We start from the raw sequence: 18,753 nt of genomic DNA on the forward strand, positions 1-18,753 counted from the left end.
CCATGACATCATCACTGTGGGGGATTGAATCAGCTGTTAGTGCCTGTGATACTTGGGATTTTCTGCGGGCAGTGTGCTGCAGCATCCCCAGGCATTGTGGTTCCTTCTCACAGGTATGCATTATCCTTTAGTGGGCAGTCTGCGGTCCTGGTGTGATCCTAATGGTGTTCTATGGCTCTGTCCCCTGGTACAGGTGGTCTGACTGTGCAGTTACCACACCATGGACATGTCATTGCCTCCTTGTGGCCAACCCCTGAGTTGTAGGTATGAGGGTATTCGTTTAACCATTTCCCTTCTTCACTTGCCTGGGCATTCTTGTAGGCTTTAACAATGTGGAGAACAGCGGCGCTCATATGAGTGCAGTATATTAAAACAATTAATGAAGAGTTTATTAAGATAAAAATTAAAATAACAATTAACTCACAGGGTAAGGATTAAAAAAGGCTAGTCACAAGGTGAGGCTCGCTGTGTAGTCTTGATCCAAAAAAACAAACATTCTGATCCAGATGAGCCTGAAGAAGGAGCACGCATGATCTGAACGCGCGCCTGCTGGCCCTGTGTCCCACATCCAGTGACGTCACAGCTGACGGGGAGATGACTGCCAGCTTGACTCGGAGCCTTGGAAATCCCTGCAGCTAGCGAGACAGCAGCAGCACCCCACACTGCCGGCTATCTGGATCAGGACTACACAGCGAGCCTCCAGTTGTGAATAGATTTTTTAACCCTTACCTTGTGAGTTAATTATTATTTTAATTTTTATCTTAATAAACACATCAATAAATGTTTTAATATACTGTGCTCAGATGAGCGCCGCTGTTCTCCACATTATATATCTACAGAGCTGCTTCCTCTTCCACAGCTGGCTGCACCTCTAGAGCGCTATATATATCTTTAACCCATCAAACTTGTTCCTAACCCATTCAAGCCTGAACTGAACTTTTCCAGGGTCCAAGCCACCCCTAACCACTGGATTTTATTATCATAACTAGGGATGGGCGAACGGTTCAGCCCGAGCATAAGTTCCGGCCAAACTTTTGCTGTTCAAATGTTCGATAAACAGCTGAACAAAAACGGGTCGTTCGACCGTTTGTTCGGCCCCCTGAACCAACCAGAATGCATTGCGGCGCTGAACAGTGCATTGCAAACCCTGATTGGCTGAAGCAGTGAACACTTCAGCCAATCAGGGCACAGAGCACTGTAATGCCCCGTACACACGATCGGACATTGATCGGACATTCCGACAACAACATCCATGGATTTTTTCCAATGGATGTTGGCTCAAGCTTGTCTTCCATACACACGGTCGCACAAAGTTGTTGGAAAATCCGATCTGTCTGAACGCGGTGACGTAAAACACGTACGTCGGGGCTATAAATGGGGCAGTAGCCAATAGCTTTCTTCTCTTAATTCATTCTGAGCATGCATGGCATTTTGTGCGTCAGATTTGTGTACACACGATCGGAATTTAACCGATCGGATTTTGTTGTCGGAAAATTTTATAGCCTGCTCTCAAACTTTGTGTGTCGGAAATTCCGACGTAAAAAGTCCCATGGAGCCCACACGCGATTGGAATTTTTGGCAACACAATCCAATCGCACTTTTTCCGTCGGAAAATCCGACCGTGTGTACAGGGCATTAGAGTCATGATTGGACACTGTCATCATGACTTTATCTAATCATGGCTCATTCCCGCCCCACAGTATAAAAGTATTCTTTCAATGGCAGCCATTTTCAGTGTGATTTCGGCATGGAGAGATATGGAACAGGGCTCTGTTCAGTGCTAGTTAGTGTGCTATACTGTGCTATTTTGCTTCAATTGTCAGTGTAGAATATTAGTTTAGTGTCAATCTAGTGTCAATCTATAGTGTGAGTGTAGTGAGGAGGACCATCATTCTGCTTTGCATAGTGTGCAGCTAGAGTAGGGACAGCTCAGATGGTTTCACTGTGCGTTACTGCCAGTTTAACGCCATATAGTTCTGTGTGTCACTGTACGTTTGGCGCATTATATTGCAGTATATTATAGTGTATCCGTGGAGTGTGTCTGTGTAGTGTGAGTACTCAAATTAAAGTGCACCAAACACCTCTTTACATTGAGTAAAGTGCATCTACGTACAGATTTCAACTTCTTCTTTACATTTGCTTATAAGCACCACTCCTCCCTCCTCCCTCCCAATGTCTGGGAGGACAACAAGGAGAGGCAGACATTCTCTTGGCACTATAAGGGGGCCAGCAACAAATGTGTCCACAGGCAAAGGTGGACATGGTGGTCAGTCCTCAGGCAGGGCATCATTTCCTTTGTTTAGTGAGTTTGCCTGTGCTATCCAGCCATAGCATGCAGAGGAGGTGGTGAACTGGTTTACTAAACCTTTCTCATCCTCCTCATCCTCTGTCACGCAAACACAGACAAGTGTGCAGTCTCCTGCAGTTGCCAGAGTGGATAAACCTGCCTAATTGTCCACATCTATTCCTGCCATAGCCCCAACACCAGCCATTGAGGAGTCAGCTGAGTTATTTGACCACAGTGTCAGCCACTTGCTCCTTGATGATGCCCAGCCCTGCCCTCCTCTGCAGAATTGTCCTTTGAACATCAGGTACCCCCTAAGAATTCAAAGGGCTATTCCCAGTGTCAGGCTAAAAGGTACGATGCAGTGCTTCAGCTGGTGTGTTTAGGGGACAGGAACCACACCAGAGCAGAGATTCTTGCAGCTCTGCAGGGACAGGCCCAGAGGTGGTTCACACCACGCCAGCTGGAGCCGGGAATGGTGGTTTGAGATAATGGCTCAAACCTCCTGTCTGCCCTTAGACAGGGAAAGTTGACACATGTGCCATGCCGGGCACATGTCCTCAATTTGGTGGTGCAGCGTTTCCTAAATATGTACCCAGGGTTGCAAAATGTGCTAAAAGCTGGCCAGAAGAGTCTGTAGCCATTTCAGGCGCTCATACACAGCCAGTGCTCTGTTGGCTGAAATTCAGTGGGAAATCCACCTGCCTGTAAACCGCCTGATTTGTGACATGCCCACCAGGTGGAACTCGACTTTGTCCATGCTGCAGCGGCTATACATGCAGCAGAGGGCCGTCAACGAGTACCTGTGCGAATACGGCACGACAGGCTCAGGCCGTCTCTGCATCATTCCTATGTCCCAGAACACACAGGAGGAGAGAGGTAAGGAGGATGAGGAGGATGATTATGGCACTTTAATAGGCTTCGAAGAAGAGGAAGACATGCATCAATCTGTAAGTGATGGCTTTTTAACCCCAGGACCCTTGGGAGTAGCACATGGCTGGGAGGAGGAAGTTCCAGATGCTGTCATCCTGAGTGACCCCGAGGAGTCTGCTTCGCAAGCCTCAGCAAATTTGAGGCACATGGGCAACCTCATGCTTCAAAGCTTGCAAAAGGACCCAAGAATACATGGCATAAAAGAGAAGGATAATTACTGGTTGGCAACCCTCCTTGACCACCGTTATAAGGGGAAGGTCTCAAAACTCATCCCGTCCCCACAGAGAGTGCAGAAGATAAAATCTCTTGAGGACACGTTAAAGAGGATTTTATTAAATGTTTTTCCTGATTCCAGTAGGTTACAGTGTCGTGCAAAACGTAGTTTTGAGTCTTCTGTTGGTCAAGAGGGGAGCGTTGGCGAAGGCGTCCGCCTAAGTGAGGCATTTCGGAATTTTTTTAGTCCTCGCTGCCCAGGGCTGTCAGCTTCAACAACCCATCAGCAGCGTCTGCATCACATGGTGGACGATTACCTTGGGGCCAAAAAACAGAGATGGAGAGCTTTCCAGCTGACGATCCACTAACTTACTGGGTCATGAGGATAGACCACTGGCCAGAACTTGCCCAGTATGCTATTGAGTTGTTGGGCTGCCCTGCATCCAGTGTGCTTTCAGAACGGGCATTCAGTGCTGCAGGAGGTTTCGTTACTGATCATAGAATGCGTCTGTCCACAGACTCCGTGGACCATTTGACTTTTATAAAAATGAATCAGTCCTGGATTACCAACTATGAAGCCCCTGATGCCGATGTCACTGATTAAGTCTTTTTGGGATGTGGAATCTCTGCAGGACTTCGAGGCTGCCTAGCTTTGAGGGTGTTAAATCATTTCACCTGGAAGAATGTTTTTGGTATAGGTTTCATGGGCACAATTAACACCCAAAGACCAATTTTTCCAGCGCCTGTTTGACAGGTGCATATCATTGCAATTTTTTTTGCCTTCATCAAGAGCACCCCTATAGGGCTACGGTGGAAAGGTGCCCCCGACACCCAAAGAGTAAATTTTTGACAGGTGCATATAATTGCAATTTTTTACAGCAAGGTCAACTCTTACTTTCATCAAGAGTACCTCTATAGGGTTACGGTGGGAAGGCGCCACCAACACCCAAAGACCAATGTTTACGCACCCGAATGTATGACACCAGAATGTATCCAAAAAATCTCTAATCTTGTTCCCAGTGCATTACATTGTGGCCTCATCATACACACTGGCTCCCCAGTTGTTGCTGAGCAAAATAAAGGCAGTTTGCAGGGAGAATTTCATTTTTTGGCTTTATAAATGCAATTATTGCTGCAGCAGATTCTAGACATGGTACAGATCTGTTACTTTACAGGTAGACTAAGGGGACCCCCCAGGCACTATTATTGACAAAAACGAATTACTGAATGTTACTGACAAAACGAACTCCTGCATGTCCGTGCTTGCATCCATCCCTCCTGGGTTCAGCAGCGGCCGACAGCTCCGCCTCTATAATCTGTCCTCAGGCAGTGCTGGAGCCTCGAGGACACAGAGAAGGGGCGCTGGAGAGTGCCAAGGGAGGCAGAGAGAGGAGATTTCAGGTCGGCGCTGGTCATATAGCAGCGCTGTAGTGTTCAGTAGTAGCTCGCTCATCCAGATAGCTTGGGGACACTGACCGGGAGATATTCCCTGCCACTCACACACACGGATCAGGCAAATTAGGTGGTCGCAGGGCCCCTGTGAGTGAGAGGCCTAAGGCGATCGCCTAAGTAGAGAGCCGCCTTTGTGTACCCACTTTGAAGTTCTCTTTACATTCTCTCTACTTTTCTTAAAATTGGCTTCGTTTCCTGTCACACAGCCAAACAGGAAGTGAGAGTAAAACTCTAACAATATTTTTCCTTGGGGACACACAGGTCAATCTAACTATTGTCCCCATCATGCAAATTGCACGCTAGCACTTTGTTGTGTATACCCCAAATTATTAGGTATTTTGGGGTTTATTAAAGGCAAATCCTTTCTGCAATACAAGTGTAGTTGATGAAAATCAGAGGGGAAGCACTGGTGATTTTATCATCCAATCATGTAGAGGCAAAGATGCTGTTTTTCTTCTTTTCCTTGCATGTCCCCCTCGGATCTCCAGCAACTGCACTTCTAAGTGCACTTGTGGTGCAAAGTGGATTTACCTTTTAGTAAATAAACCCCAAGATACATAATAATTTGGGATGTACATGGCAAAATGCTAGAGTGCAATTTCCCGAATGGGGAAACTATTTAGATTGACCTGTGTGTCCCCAAGGACATACATTGGTGGGGTTTTACCCTCACTTCCTGTTTGGCTATGTGACAGGAAGTGAATAATTTTGAATGAGAAATTGGAAAAATTTGGGAGGTGCCTTCACCCTATCAGGGGTGTAGACATCTGACAAAACTTCGAATCCCTCTGCAGTCTATCCCCAAGCAAAAATAAGAAAGGATTTTAATTAGTTTAACTTTGCAAAGACACATTCTTAAGTTCAATTGTGATGCATGTTAATGGCACATTTAGACCTTTTGACTTTGACTCTAAACATTATTTTTGGCCAGTCCTAGAAATCTGCATCTGTTTTTCTATTAACCACTTGGTGTCTGTGCTATAGCCAAATGACGGCCACAGCGTGGACCTGAATTTCTGGGAGGCTGTCATAGGATGGGCTCCCCATGTGCTTCCTGCAGGGCGCGCAGCGTGCACTGAGTCACTGAGACTCAGCTGATCACAGATCGAAGTAAGGGCCGATCCCGGCCCCTTACCATGCGATTAGCTGTCAGCCAATGACGGCTGATCGCATGATGTAAACTAAAGCTCGGTAATTGTTTATTTTTTCTCCTCAAGCTGACAGCATGAGGATAAAAATAAAGCTGATCATCGGCTTAGGTGCAAGGGACATTGGGTCCGAAGAGCCACCTATCAATGCCCACCAGTGGTCCCAAGCAGTGCTGCCTATCAGTGGAACCAATCAGTGCCACCTCATCAGCGTACATCAATGATGGAGAAAAATTACCTGTTAGCAAAATTTAATATCAAAATATCCAAAAACATACAAAATTATTTCTAAAAATCTGTGTTTTCTTTTTTTTTTTGAACAAAAGAAAAAAAAAACACAGAGGTGATCAAATACCACTAAAAGAATGCTCTATTTGTGGGAACTTTAAAAAAAAAACATTTGGCTAAGTATGTTCGCGCAATTGTAAGTCAAAGTGCATCAATGGTGAAAATTGGTCTGGACAGCAGGGGGGTTTAAGTGCCCAGTAAGCAAGTGGTTAATTTCCATGCCAAAAATTGATTTTGGTAATAAAGATGTGTGCCCGCTGTGTATACGGCGTGTGCGCATGGGCGTAAGCAAGTCGCGCACATATGAAAGGTACTCATTGTAAATCATGGGGTAGAACTTGTGATGCAACTTTTCAGTCCCAAGTGGCCTTAGGCTCTCTTTCCACTACTGCGAGTTGTTGTGCGACTTGACACATGTGAAGTCGCAGGACAAGTCAAAACACATGTATTTCAATGTTCCCCCGTTCTAATTGGTGCAACTCCAAAAAAGTTCTTGCACTACTTTATTCCAACTTCAGTGCGACTTTTTCTCCAATGTTTTGAACTAGTCGCATGACATGGCATTAAAGCTCGGTTTCCACTATTGCAAGTTGCGTGTTTTTTGCCGTGAGTTTCCCGCAACTTTTTGCCGAAACTTGAAGCAATGCCTGTGTATTTTTGAGGTCTATGGACCTCAAGTCACATCAAAGTGGGACCAAAGTAGTGCAGGGACTAATTTGAAGTTGCTGCGACTTGAAATCGCACACATATGAACGGTACATCATGGGGTAGAACTTGTGATGCAACTTTTCAGTCCCAAGTGGCATGACAAGTCGCAATAGTGGAAAACAAGCCGAAAAAGCACATTGTAAATCACGCAACTTTGGTGTTGAAATAGTGGAAACAGAGCATTAGGCTAAAGCGGTAATAGGAAGATGCACTGTAAGAATTACTTCTAATTGTAGAAAATCAAACAGGCTCTTGCACTGAATCTAATTTATGGAAGATCTAACTGATTGGCCAGTGTATGGTGACCTTTAAAGATATGAAAACTTAAATTTCTGGTGTTTAAGGGGCGGGGTCACCCGGTGACATCACACGGTGACCACGCCCCATGCCTATATAAGTCGGCGAACACCTCGCAGGCAGCATTACAGCGGGAAAGAGCGTCGTGTCAACATCGGAAGAAGAGAAGAGGGAACAGGACGACGGAGAAGACTTGGCCCCCGCTAGAAAAAGAGCTGGAAAAAGATAGCGGGGGAAGCCGTCAGAAGATACCAGAGAGCGAAGAAGAACTGGGCAGGGACAGAAGAACCGGACAGCTGGTAGAAGATACCGGAGAGCAGAAAAGAACCGGACAGCGACAGAAGAACTGGACAGCGGGAGAAGACCGGGCCACCGCTAGCAAATGAGCGGCAAAAGAGCAGAAGATAGCAGAGGAGCCTGGCAGAAGAACTGGACACCAGGAGAAGAGGCCGGACAGCGCGGAGAAGAACCGGACACCGGGAGAAGATGTGGAGAAGAGGCCAGAGAGCGTGGAAGAGACCCCCCAATTCGGAAGAAGACCCCCGGAGCTGCCTAATAAATTACTTTAAAAACCTGTCTAGTGTGTTTTTTCTTGACACTTTTCTCCCCCAGGTGACTGGGTAGGGGTGCCATGTACCCCATACTCATTCACGTAGGGCGGGGGGCGGGATCTGGGGGCCTCCTTATTAAAGGGGGCTCCCGGATTCTGATAAGCCCCCCGCCCGCACACCCCGACAACCAACGGCCAGGGTTGTCGGGAAGAGGCCCTTGTCCTTATCAACATGGGACAAGGTGCTTTGTGGTGGGGGGGCCACAAAGCACCCATCACCCATGTTGAGGATATGCGGCCTGGTATGGTTCAGGGGGGGGGCGCTCGCTCGTCCCCACCTCCTTTCCTGACCGGCCGGGCTGCGTGCTCGGATAAGGGTCCGGTATGGATTTTGGGGTGACCCCCCATGCCGTTTTATCGACGTAGGGGGTTCCCCTTAAGATCCATACCAGACCGAAGGGCCTGGTATACCCCTGGAGGGGGAACCCATGCCGGTTTTTCTTGCGCTGCTTTAATAGGAAGATGTGTTTTTCCTATTGCACCGAGCGCGAGATGTACCTCGCCAAGAACCAGCGCGATGGGATTGCGCTGGAAACATTCTCGCGGGCAGGTACTGCTGTGCATGTGCCGGTTCACACGCTCAATTAAGGATTTATCCGGCGTACCAATTAAGGTATGATCCGGCACAGCACATTCATCTTAGTAAATGACCCCCAGGGTTTGCAGAGTGCATATATCTAGAGTGTTGATTTTGAGCAGAATAAACTGTTTTTACAGATTTCTCCGGATTTTGGTATTCCTGTATTGAGATCTGAAAATTGGAGATTTTGTAAAACCTTGGGAGGGAGGAAGAAATCTCGAACCCATTGTTTAGGTTTTGTCGAAGACCAGTGTAACGAGCCCCTGCTCGCTCGGTTCCACTCTCCCGACACTCCTCTGCGGCTATAGAATCAGATTGCAGATCGCAGTTCAAACAGGAATCTCTCTTTTATTGGATGCACACAACACAATTTTATACACAGCACTTTGAACACCCCGCCCCCAACAACCACTTTCCTATTGGTCAATTGTAAAGTACACTTTAGTCTTCAATTAAGGTCCTCTTGGCCATGCAAATGAGGACTTGAAACAGGGTCAGCAGGGATTGGTCCGATAGCTTGAATAGGAGGACTGATATGTGTAATGACACAGATACGCCCCAGGGGGTAATTAAAGTACATAAACAAACAGTCAAACACAGAACAATGCCTTCCTTCCAGACCATGGAGCCGTCTGGAGGGGGTTAGCCTTAAAACAGAGCAGCAGATCCCCCCCACTGTGTAATAGATTCAAAGGGAAATACTTCAGTATTCCAAGCTTCATGACAATACTCCCCCTGGAAAACAGTCCAACAGCCACAGTGGGACCCCGAACGGGTAAACTCGAGGATGTTGGAAAAGTAGTCTTAAGGTTCCAACACTATGAATCGGTCATACTGTAATATGGCAAATACAATTTCCCAGAGTCTGTGCCTCTTGGGGGGATATGGACCTGAATCCAAAGTAACACCACCTCAAGGGTCCTCAGGCATATAGCTCACAAAGAGCACTGTTCCCCCAAATGCCAGGGCCCATGATCGGTCGGCAACAGGCTAGCATTCAGTCCCCTCCAAAAGCCTCTATCCTGGCTCAGTCTGTCACATTTCTCCCTTGTCGGCAGATGACTAACACAAGAGGAGACCCCAGACGGATTTACTCCGAAGTTGGTCCATAGTTCCAGTCCCCTAATGCCTGTACCCACACAGTACCCCAAACAAATTGTTCCATACAGAGCATTCTTACCCAGCCAACCTCTGCCTCTCTCAGAGAACACGCCTGCCACTGGGGACAGGCCTGGACTGGCCCTTCTCCCTGGAGTCCTTTCAGCTGCTGGAGAGAAGACAGGGTGACTGCGCTCACTCCATCATGCTGTTGGGGATCTGGGCCAACTGCCCAGCATCCCTGGGGTATACAAGTGGGGACTGAAGTCCCATCCACTTTTAGTACATGAAAATCCCCCAGTGCTTGCAAAGCATGGCTGACATCCTCCTGTCTCAGTGTCGCACCATTTTCTGGGGTTGTGTCAGTGGAGCGAAGTCCCATCCACTACCACAGGAACTCCCTCTTCTGTTAGTTGAGGGCAGAGGCCAGCAGCACTCTGCCCTCTTGCCAGCACTTCTGCTGGAGACTCCACATCCTCCGCTCTGGCTAACTGTTGGGGCAGGAGGCTGGCTTCCTCCACTCCCAAACTGTGTAACTGCCATTGGGGAGGTGAGACAGCTGCTTCCTTTTCCATTCCCTCATCTGGCTGTTGGGACGATATGTCTGTGGTACTGTTTCCCAGGTGCACGGATCTTTGCTGGGGAGGAAAGACCACTTCCTCCACCCTGGCCAACTGTTGGGGCGGGACGATGAACACCTCCTCTCCCTTCTCCCCTTGTATCCTGATCTGCTGCTGGGAAGTGACCACCTCCTTCTCACCCTGAGCCTCCGGAACTGCCACAGATGTGGGGCAGAGGTCTTGGAACCTCTGTCCGGTGGCCAGCGCTTCAGCTGGGGAAGTTCCTTGTGACTCCACAGATACTGCTGTTGGTGCTGGGCAGAGCACAGTGAAGTTTGGCCCTAATAACAGCTCTTCTTCTGCTGGAGGCTCACCAGGTTGTTCTTCCTCAGCAGAAAAGTCTACCAAATCCCCTGTCTCTGCAACTGGTGTCTGGGGATAAAGGTTCACCATCTCCTGTCCCTGGAACCCAGAAGATGCTATCAGTGCTGGGCAGAGTTTAGCAGAGCTCTGCCCCGTTGTCAGCACTTCAGCTTTGGGGATAGCGATCTCCAGATTTTCCACTGCCAATTCTCTGGCATTCTGCTGGACAGGCACATTCCTCCATCCAAGATCATCCAATGCAGAAACAGGTTCATCAAGGTCAGTCAGCACATGCTCCATCCACGATAAGACCTCCGCGTCCATAGCTGCGGGGCCAGGTTGGCAAAGCACACTGTTACTCTGCCACATTGTCAACTCTTCAGCCAGGATTTCAGAGTTGTCAACTGGTATTTCCTGATAGTCCCAGGCAAAGGGAGCCCCACCCTGCTGCTGAGCAGAGTCTAGCAGCTGTCTGTAGGCGATTTCCAGCTCCCATTCCTGAACAGCCAGAAACTCCAAATCTTCCTGTGCCTAGTGCACTTCCGAGACATTCAGTCTTCCCTCTCTGTGCTCCATTATTTCCTCAAAACGCCACTCCCGATCACTCCCAAGGGTCCCTGGACAGCCTCCAGTACAACAATCCCAGGCCATCATAGTCAAAGCCTTCCGTGGGGCTGTCATCCGCTGTCCACGGGCACACTTGGGCTACCACTGGAGGGCTCTGTAGCTCTTGTCCAACCGCATTTCTGCCTGGATCAGCCTGCTTAACTCAGCTGTCCACTCCTGGTTCAGTTGTTCCCCCAATAACAGCATTCGCACTTCATACTGCGACCAGTACCTTACATGGATGGAGGGGAGAACTTTTACCTGGTTTCGCTGCTCACGGGCTAGCGCTTCCTTCCAGAGTTCGCAACGGATAGGATCAAACCATGCCAGCAGGACCTGCTCTGATACTGGTCCTCTATGCTGTATCTGCATCTCTCGCATCCTCCTTCTGTATTCCTCTTGTATGGTAGCTGGTATCTGTACCTCTCCTCTCCTGCTATCTGGAGCTTGGATCCAGGTGATGGTTTGGATGTGTTCACGGCAAGGAAGCACGATCCCACCAGTCCCTCCCGGCTCTCAAGTAAGTCTTTCAGTGTGGCTCTCCTGCAGACTGGTTTGGAGTGTCACAGTAACTGGAGAGCAAATCCCACGGCTGCCAACCAATGTAACGAGCCCCTGCTTGCTCGGTTCCACTCTCCCGACACTTCTCTGCGACTATAGAATCAGATTGCAGATCGCAACATCTGATGGTTCAGTCATCCGATGCTCCGGGACTAGAACTACAGCTATGTGCCGTTCTAATCCAGTTGTGTAGCTCAGAACAAACACCAGCAGGCTGTATGTAAGTTCAAACAGGAATCTCTCTTTTATTGGATGCATACAACACAGTTTTGTACACAGCAGTTTGAACACCCCACCCCCAACAACCACTTTCCTATTGGTCAATTGTAAAGTACACTTTAGTCTTCAATTAAGGTTCTCTTGGCCATGCAAATGAGGACTTGAAACAGGGTCAGCAGGGATTGGCTGATAGCTTGAATAGGAGGACTGATATGTGTAATGACACAGAGAAGCCCCAGGGGGTAATTAAAGTACATAAACAAACAGTCAAAAAGAACAATGCCTTCCTTCCAGACCATGGAGCCGTCTGGAGGGGGTTAGCCTTAAAACAGGGCAGCAGATCCCCCCCACTGTGTAATAGAATCAAAGGGAAATACTTCAGTATTCCAAGCTTCATGACAACCAGCCTTTATGCAGAAGGACTGAGAATATTTAAGGACTCCCATTTTGGAATCACTGTAAAGAGCAGTGATACTGCTGAAAAGAGAGTCATGTGGCTTGGTATTTTTGTTACCTGTTTTTGCTGTGTGCAACTGAAACTCCAGCGTGGGCAAGTTTGTGAACTTTATGTTAATATGTTTTGTTTTTTTTTTTTGTTGACCTTTTTCAATTTATAATTTTATATGTTTTAATAACCTTTTAGACTGGCATGAACTTCAGTAAAAAGCTCATCTACCACTGAGCTAACCAACCCCCAAACCTATTTTATAGGCATCTCAATTGCATCTTTTTACCACCCCCCAATCGCAAGTGAAAACATAGCTTAACAGTCTTGATATGTCTGCTCCAAAGGCTGTAGAGCACTAGTTGTTTGTCTCACTTGTTGCTTTACTGTCTGTCAGGGAGAGATTTATAGCTGGGATGGTCCTTAACTAGGGGTCCTGTAAAGTATAAGAGAGAATTCTAAGTGCATTACAAACCCAGCTCTGTATACAACCCCCTGCTACTATAACTAACTAACTAACTAACTAACTAACTAACTAACTAACTAACTAACTAACTAACTAACTAACTAACTAACCAACGAACAAACTATATATATATATATATATATATATATAGATACATGCAGAACCATTATCTATTCCCTTTAAATAGAACTTTTCTAAAACCATTGCATACACAAATAAACAAAGCACATCTCTGTTATGAAATGCTATTTTGATTGTTTGCTCTAAATGAAATGTGTTTTTCTGTTTATAATACAGAAACTAAAAGCTGACCCTTCCCCACGACTTTTAGCGACACACTTCTATTATGACCAAATCCCCAAATCCTTCTTTGAGAAGAAAGTAAAGGTAAGTTATAGAAAGTTTCTAATTTAATATGAAAACCTTACTCTTTGGTAGTAGCCCAGGTGGAAATAATATAGACCTTGATGAACTATTGGGGCATACTAGTGCAAGTATCAACAGCAATGATAAGAATTCATTGTCTAATGCTGGCCATACACAGTTCGAATTTCGAAAGAATTTTCTTTCGAAAATCGTATCTAAGAATTTTCGTATGAATTTCGCACCATTAGTGGGCTGCAGCAACGGCCGATTTTCATGCGGCAATCAAATTTGAGGAATCGGACTTGTTGGAAATTTTTAGAAAGACGAACGATTTTCTAATTAATGATGGGAGAATCGTGCGAGAAATGTAATAAGAAAAGAAAATTTACAGAGAGAAAAGAAGAACGAAAATTATTTTCTGTAGCAACATGAGGTGAAATTGAAGGCTTGATCGGCCAAATATTGAAAATCAATGGTGGCGTCATTGGATCACAAAAAAAATGAACTTTCTGATTTTGAAAAGAAAATTTGTTCGAAATTCGACCATGTATGGCCTGCCTTACTCCTTGGTGCCCAACATGTGGCGTGAAGGCTGCATGCAGCTCTTTGGCACCTCGGGGCCCCTGTAGCCACTACTATGTCTATATTCTATGACTTCTGAAGTATATCTCTAGTCTCCAAGAAGTACTAAAGCATGTTTGCAGTCTCTTTCTATCCCCTCTAGCATGCCTGAAGTTTCTGATCATATCCTGTATCCTGCCTGCAACCTGTGGCCAACTATTGTGTCATGCCAAAAGCCTTTGACCTGACTGTTGTGTGTCTGTTCTCTCTGAAACAGATATTCACTGAATAATATGTGCAGCCCTTTGGTGATGTCAGGGGCTGCACTTGATGCGCCCCATATATAGAAAGTTGACCATCAATGATCTTTTTCCACCATGAAAAAAAAGTAGGCAGAAGGCAAAAAAGTATTTCTTGTTATAGCCTTAGGCTGGCCATACATTATACAATTTTCTTATTCAATTTTCCTTTAGATTTATCAAAACCATATACCGTATATACTTGAGTATAAGTCGACCCAAATATAAGTGGTTTTACCACAAAGAACTGGGAAAACGTATTGACTCGAGTATAAGCCTAGGGTGGGAAATGCAGCAGCTACTGGTAAATTACACAGACACACACACATGTACACAGGCACACACATGTACACAGATACACACACACATGTACAATGACACAGGCAGCTATTTTACCTTCCAAAGGATTTTAAAAATACATTTAATAATGCTGCATTATTTTGTGTCCACCTAGAGTTCAGTTTAAAATACATGTATGAAGACAAGTGCCTGTGAAAATTCCGCTTCCATGGCAGCATACTAGCGATAGAGCTCCGCCTCTTGACCACTCCCCCAGGACCAGTGAATAGCATAAATAAAGGCATAGTTAGCCGCCACCCCATTCTTTGTAACAAGCGGCATACCGAAACATACTGTACAAGGGTTGGGTCCGTATGCTGCCATGGTTTGGCATCAGGAAACGAAAATTACAGTAAGTATTTGATACAATTTTCCGTTTTCCTGACACCAACATGGCAGCATACTAGTGATAAATGACTAGCTGACAGGCTGGGTACTGCTTAAACAATTTTAGTTTTATTTACAATGTAAGAGATGATTGGATTGTTCTTCTCCCGAAGTCTACAGATGAGAAGGCACCCTGATCTACCCTATAATACCTTAGGAAGGTATTTTGAGAGGACCATGAAGCTGTTCTGCAGATGGTCTCCATCGTCACATTTGAATGGGCCTCCCATGAGGCTGCTACCGCCCTGGTAGAATGTGCAGTCCCTGTACGCTCTGTGAACTTGACGATCCAGCTCGCCAAGGTTCTTGAGGTAGCCTTCTTTTCCATTGTGATTTCCCACTGGGATTATGAAGAGCTTATCTGAGCATCTGAAGGGAGCGGTGGCTGACAGGTGTTTGCTTAAGGTTCTTGAAACATCCAGCTCATGTAGTCTGCCCGAAACTACTTCTGGAAAGTTTGGTAAAGCCCAGACGCCTGTTTGAGGAAATGTAGTGGCTACTTTTGGCACAAAATGGTCTACTGGATGAAGTTCCACTAGAGCTGGGAAAAAGGTAATATGCCTATCTGATGCTCCTAGGGCCTGAAGTTCAGACACTCTCCTACCTGAAATGATGGCCATCAGAAAAATTGCTTTTTTGTGTAATGTCCCACAACGAACGCTGCTCAATTGTAGCAAAAGGATTCAGCCAATTTGATTTTTTTCACTCCTGAGATGGCCAACACTTGCACTTTGAGGGAGCCCAGACTAAGGCTCATGTCCAATCCTGATTGAAGAAAATCTAGGACAGCTGAAAGTGGAGGTGCAGAAAGATCCAATTCCCATCCCACCAGGAAATTTGAAAACTTGTCCCATACCTTGGCATATACTTGATTTGTGGAAGGTTTTCTGGCTCTTAAAAGAGTAGAGACTACCCTAGAAGAGCATCCTAGGCTCCCTAGCTTCCTCCTTTCAACAGCCATGCTCGCAGCTCGAGTCTGTGCATGCACGGATGCAAAAAGTCTCCCTGTATCAGAAGGTGGGGAAAACCTTGGAAGGGGTACTGGTTGTTGTATGCTGAGGTAGACTGCCAGCGTAAACCAGGGTCTCTGCGGCCAAAACCATGACCATCATGTTCTCCTTCAGCAGGCTCAAGAGGAATCTCATTATCAGAGAACCCGGGGGAAAGGCGTAGGCTAGGGCACAGTCCCAAGGCACAATTAGAGCATCCGTCCCCTCTGCCTGAGGATGCGGGAACCGGGATAGAAATCTCGGGAGTTTGCAGTTGCTGGGAGAAGCAAAGAGATCCATTTGGGGTTTGCCCCACATGTGAACCAGTTGAGTAAAGACTCGGGGGTGTAGAGCCCACTCGTTGTGGTCCGGAAATGCGCGAGAGAGACTGCAGATTCAGATTCCCAGGGAGATACACTGCACTTAGAGTCTGAACGTGATTCTCTTCCCAGGACATTATAGGCTCCACCTCCTTCAGCAAGACACTGCTGTGGGTTCCTCCCTGGCGTTGTATATAAGCAACTGCCACCCTGTTGTCCATCTGCATCGTGACCGGTTTGCCCTGGATCTTATGCTGTAAGGCCTTGAGAGCCATGAGAGCTGCTCGAACTTCTAATACATTCGAGATTATGCCTTTGGCTGGGAATCTCCACCTGCCCTGAACAGACTGTCCTTCGCAGTGTGTCCCCCAGCCGACCTCACTAACATCTGTTGTAAGAATGGTCCAGTTCTTCGGGGTCCCCTTCTTCAGCCACCACTGTAGGCTCCTCCTCATGCTGAAAGATACTGTTATTAGTTCTGTTAGGAACTATTTCCTCCACTGTGCAAGGAACCAGCTGAATATGCCAATGTGCCCAATGGAGCATGGGAATGCACAAGGACGTGGTGCCCAACAGGCTGAGACACTGTGATGCTGACAGGTGGGTGTATGTTGCCGCTCTCAGGACCCTGTTCCTGACTGTTAACACCTTTGCTGGTGGGATTGAAGAGTGCCCCCAGGTATACCAATTGTTAGGTTGGGGCAAGCTTGCTATTCTTGAAGTTGATCATCCAACTGAACTTCTGTAAGGAATTGATAAGGATCTCCCTGTGTGTCAGGAGTTCTCTCACTGGTCCCTTGCCAATAGAAGCACATCATCTAAATAATGATAGACCCGAAGACCCTGTACTCTGAGAGGGGCTAATACTGCAATGAGAATCTTTGTCAATGTTCTAGGGGATGTGCATAGGTCGAAGGGCAGGCTGATAAATTGCAGGTATGTGCGACCAATGGCAAACCTGAGATACCTCCTGAAAAGAGGGCAGGATTGGGACATGCAGATAGGCGTCCTGTAGATCCAAGGAAAGCATCAAGCCGCCTGGTTGTACTGCCTGGATGATTGTGTGGATGGATTCCATCTTAAATCTTTCCAGAAGGATAAAGTGGTTTAGTCTTTTTAGATCTATGACTGGACGCCAGCCTCCGTCCTCTTTGCGGACCATGAACAGGGTGGAGTAAAGCCCAGTATATCTTTCTGAACCTGTATCATGGCATACTATGCTTGCAAGGTTTGTACATATTGTAGCAGAACTGCTGCCTTCTGTGGAGGATCTTGGTGGGGGAGAAAATGATCCGGTGGAGGGGCGCTGTGAAGCTGCCAGAAATGGCCCCGGGTGACTGTTGCCTTCACCCATAGATCTGTGCAATTCTCCGCTCAGACATCCGCAAAATGTGTCAGCCTGGATCCTAATTCAAATGTCTGGGGTTGCACACTATCAAAAGGGTTTGGTAGGCTCTTGTGGGACTTTCATGGCTTTTTGCCTGTGTGCCCTGAGGATGGTAGATTGGGCACCCTTCCATCCGCCACCTGACCCTCTGATTTGTCTGTTGGATCTCTGCTCCCTGAACCTGGAGGAATGAGATCGGTTAGGAAAAAATCTTGCTCGCCTCTGTTTCCTGTCCTGTGGAAATATGCCCGACTTGCTCCCCAATATACCTGAGATGGCCATTTTCATCTTACTGCTGAATAAGGACTTGCCGTCAAAAGGGATATTGCACCAATTCTGTTTCAATGATGCATCAGCGGCCCAAGGTTTTAACCATAGGGCCCTTTTTAGCTGTGACGGAGTGTAGCATATCCCTGGCTGAACACTTGATCGTGTATATAGCCGCTTTACCGCTGAAATAGGATGACACCTTGAGTTCTTCTAGAGACTGAATAATATCCACTCTTGGAACAACCTATTTTATGGCTGACTCAACATTTTGAATCCAAATCTTCAAGGCGCTGGCCACCGAGGTGAGGGCTACAGCTGGGTGACAGGCTGCCCCAGCCGCTTCATAGATTCTCTTCAAATCTAGATCTATCCTCCTCTCCATTGAATCTTTAAAGGAGGTTGAATCCTCCATTGGGAGGGTAATGTTCCTCCTGCAGAGGATACAGTTTATGCATTCTGTTGAATGAGAACCTTTTCTCAGTGTTCTGCCACTCTTTAAAAGGTGCCAGTGCTCTCAATTTTCTCAGTGTTCTGCCAACTTTAAAAGGTGTCTTGAGCAAGGACGAAAAAAGAACCTTCTTTTTTTGTCCTCGCTCAAGACACCTTTTAAAGTTTATTTTTATTTATTTTCTCTCCTGTCGGGTTCAGCCTCTCCCAATTCAGAAGACCCCCCCATATAGGCTGTAAATCTCCTGAGGAGAAATTGCTAAGGACTGCCGCACAGTGGCATACACTGTGACTGCGTGTTACCCCCGCAGGGGTTAAAGAAGCTGGTGAGTGTCTGCATGATCACAAGACAAGACACGAGCACCCGGTCACCAAAATTAATACAGGCAGCAGATTCATGTATGGTTACACCTGCCTAGGTCTAAATAAACACCAAGAATTTTACAAGGACTGTTTAAAATCACTTATGTTGCACTGAGCACCAGTTACGGTTTATTTCATCCAGTTTATTACAAGTGTCTGATAAATAATTTTTTATGTCAATTAATTTTTTATGT

General features: G+C 46.6%; 1 protein-coding gene across 2 annotated transcripts in view; it reads left to right on the forward strand.

Annotated features, from left to right (window-relative positions):
* LOC141140520 (sulfotransferase 6B1-like) overlaps positions 1-18,753 on the forward strand; it is a 104,126-nt gene that overhangs the window by 17,494 nt on the left and 67,879 nt on the right. Inside the window, exon 3 of one of the 2 annotated variants that reach the window (XM_073627808.1) lies at positions 13,129-13,218. The exons of the other annotated variant lie outside the window; for it this stretch is intronic. Within the exon in view, the coding sequence (XP_073483909.1) occupies positions 13,129-13,218 (90 nt within the window). The remainder of the gene's footprint in view (positions 1-13,128; positions 13,219-18,753) is intronic. 2 annotated transcript variants of the gene reach the window in all.

This window comes from Aquarana catesbeiana, linkage group LG04 (genome assembly GCF_042186555.1).
Source record: "Aquarana catesbeiana isolate 2022-GZ linkage group LG04, ASM4218655v1, whole genome shotgun sequence".
Taxonomy (NCBI): domain Eukaryota; kingdom Metazoa; phylum Chordata; class Amphibia; order Anura; family Ranidae; genus Aquarana; species Aquarana catesbeiana.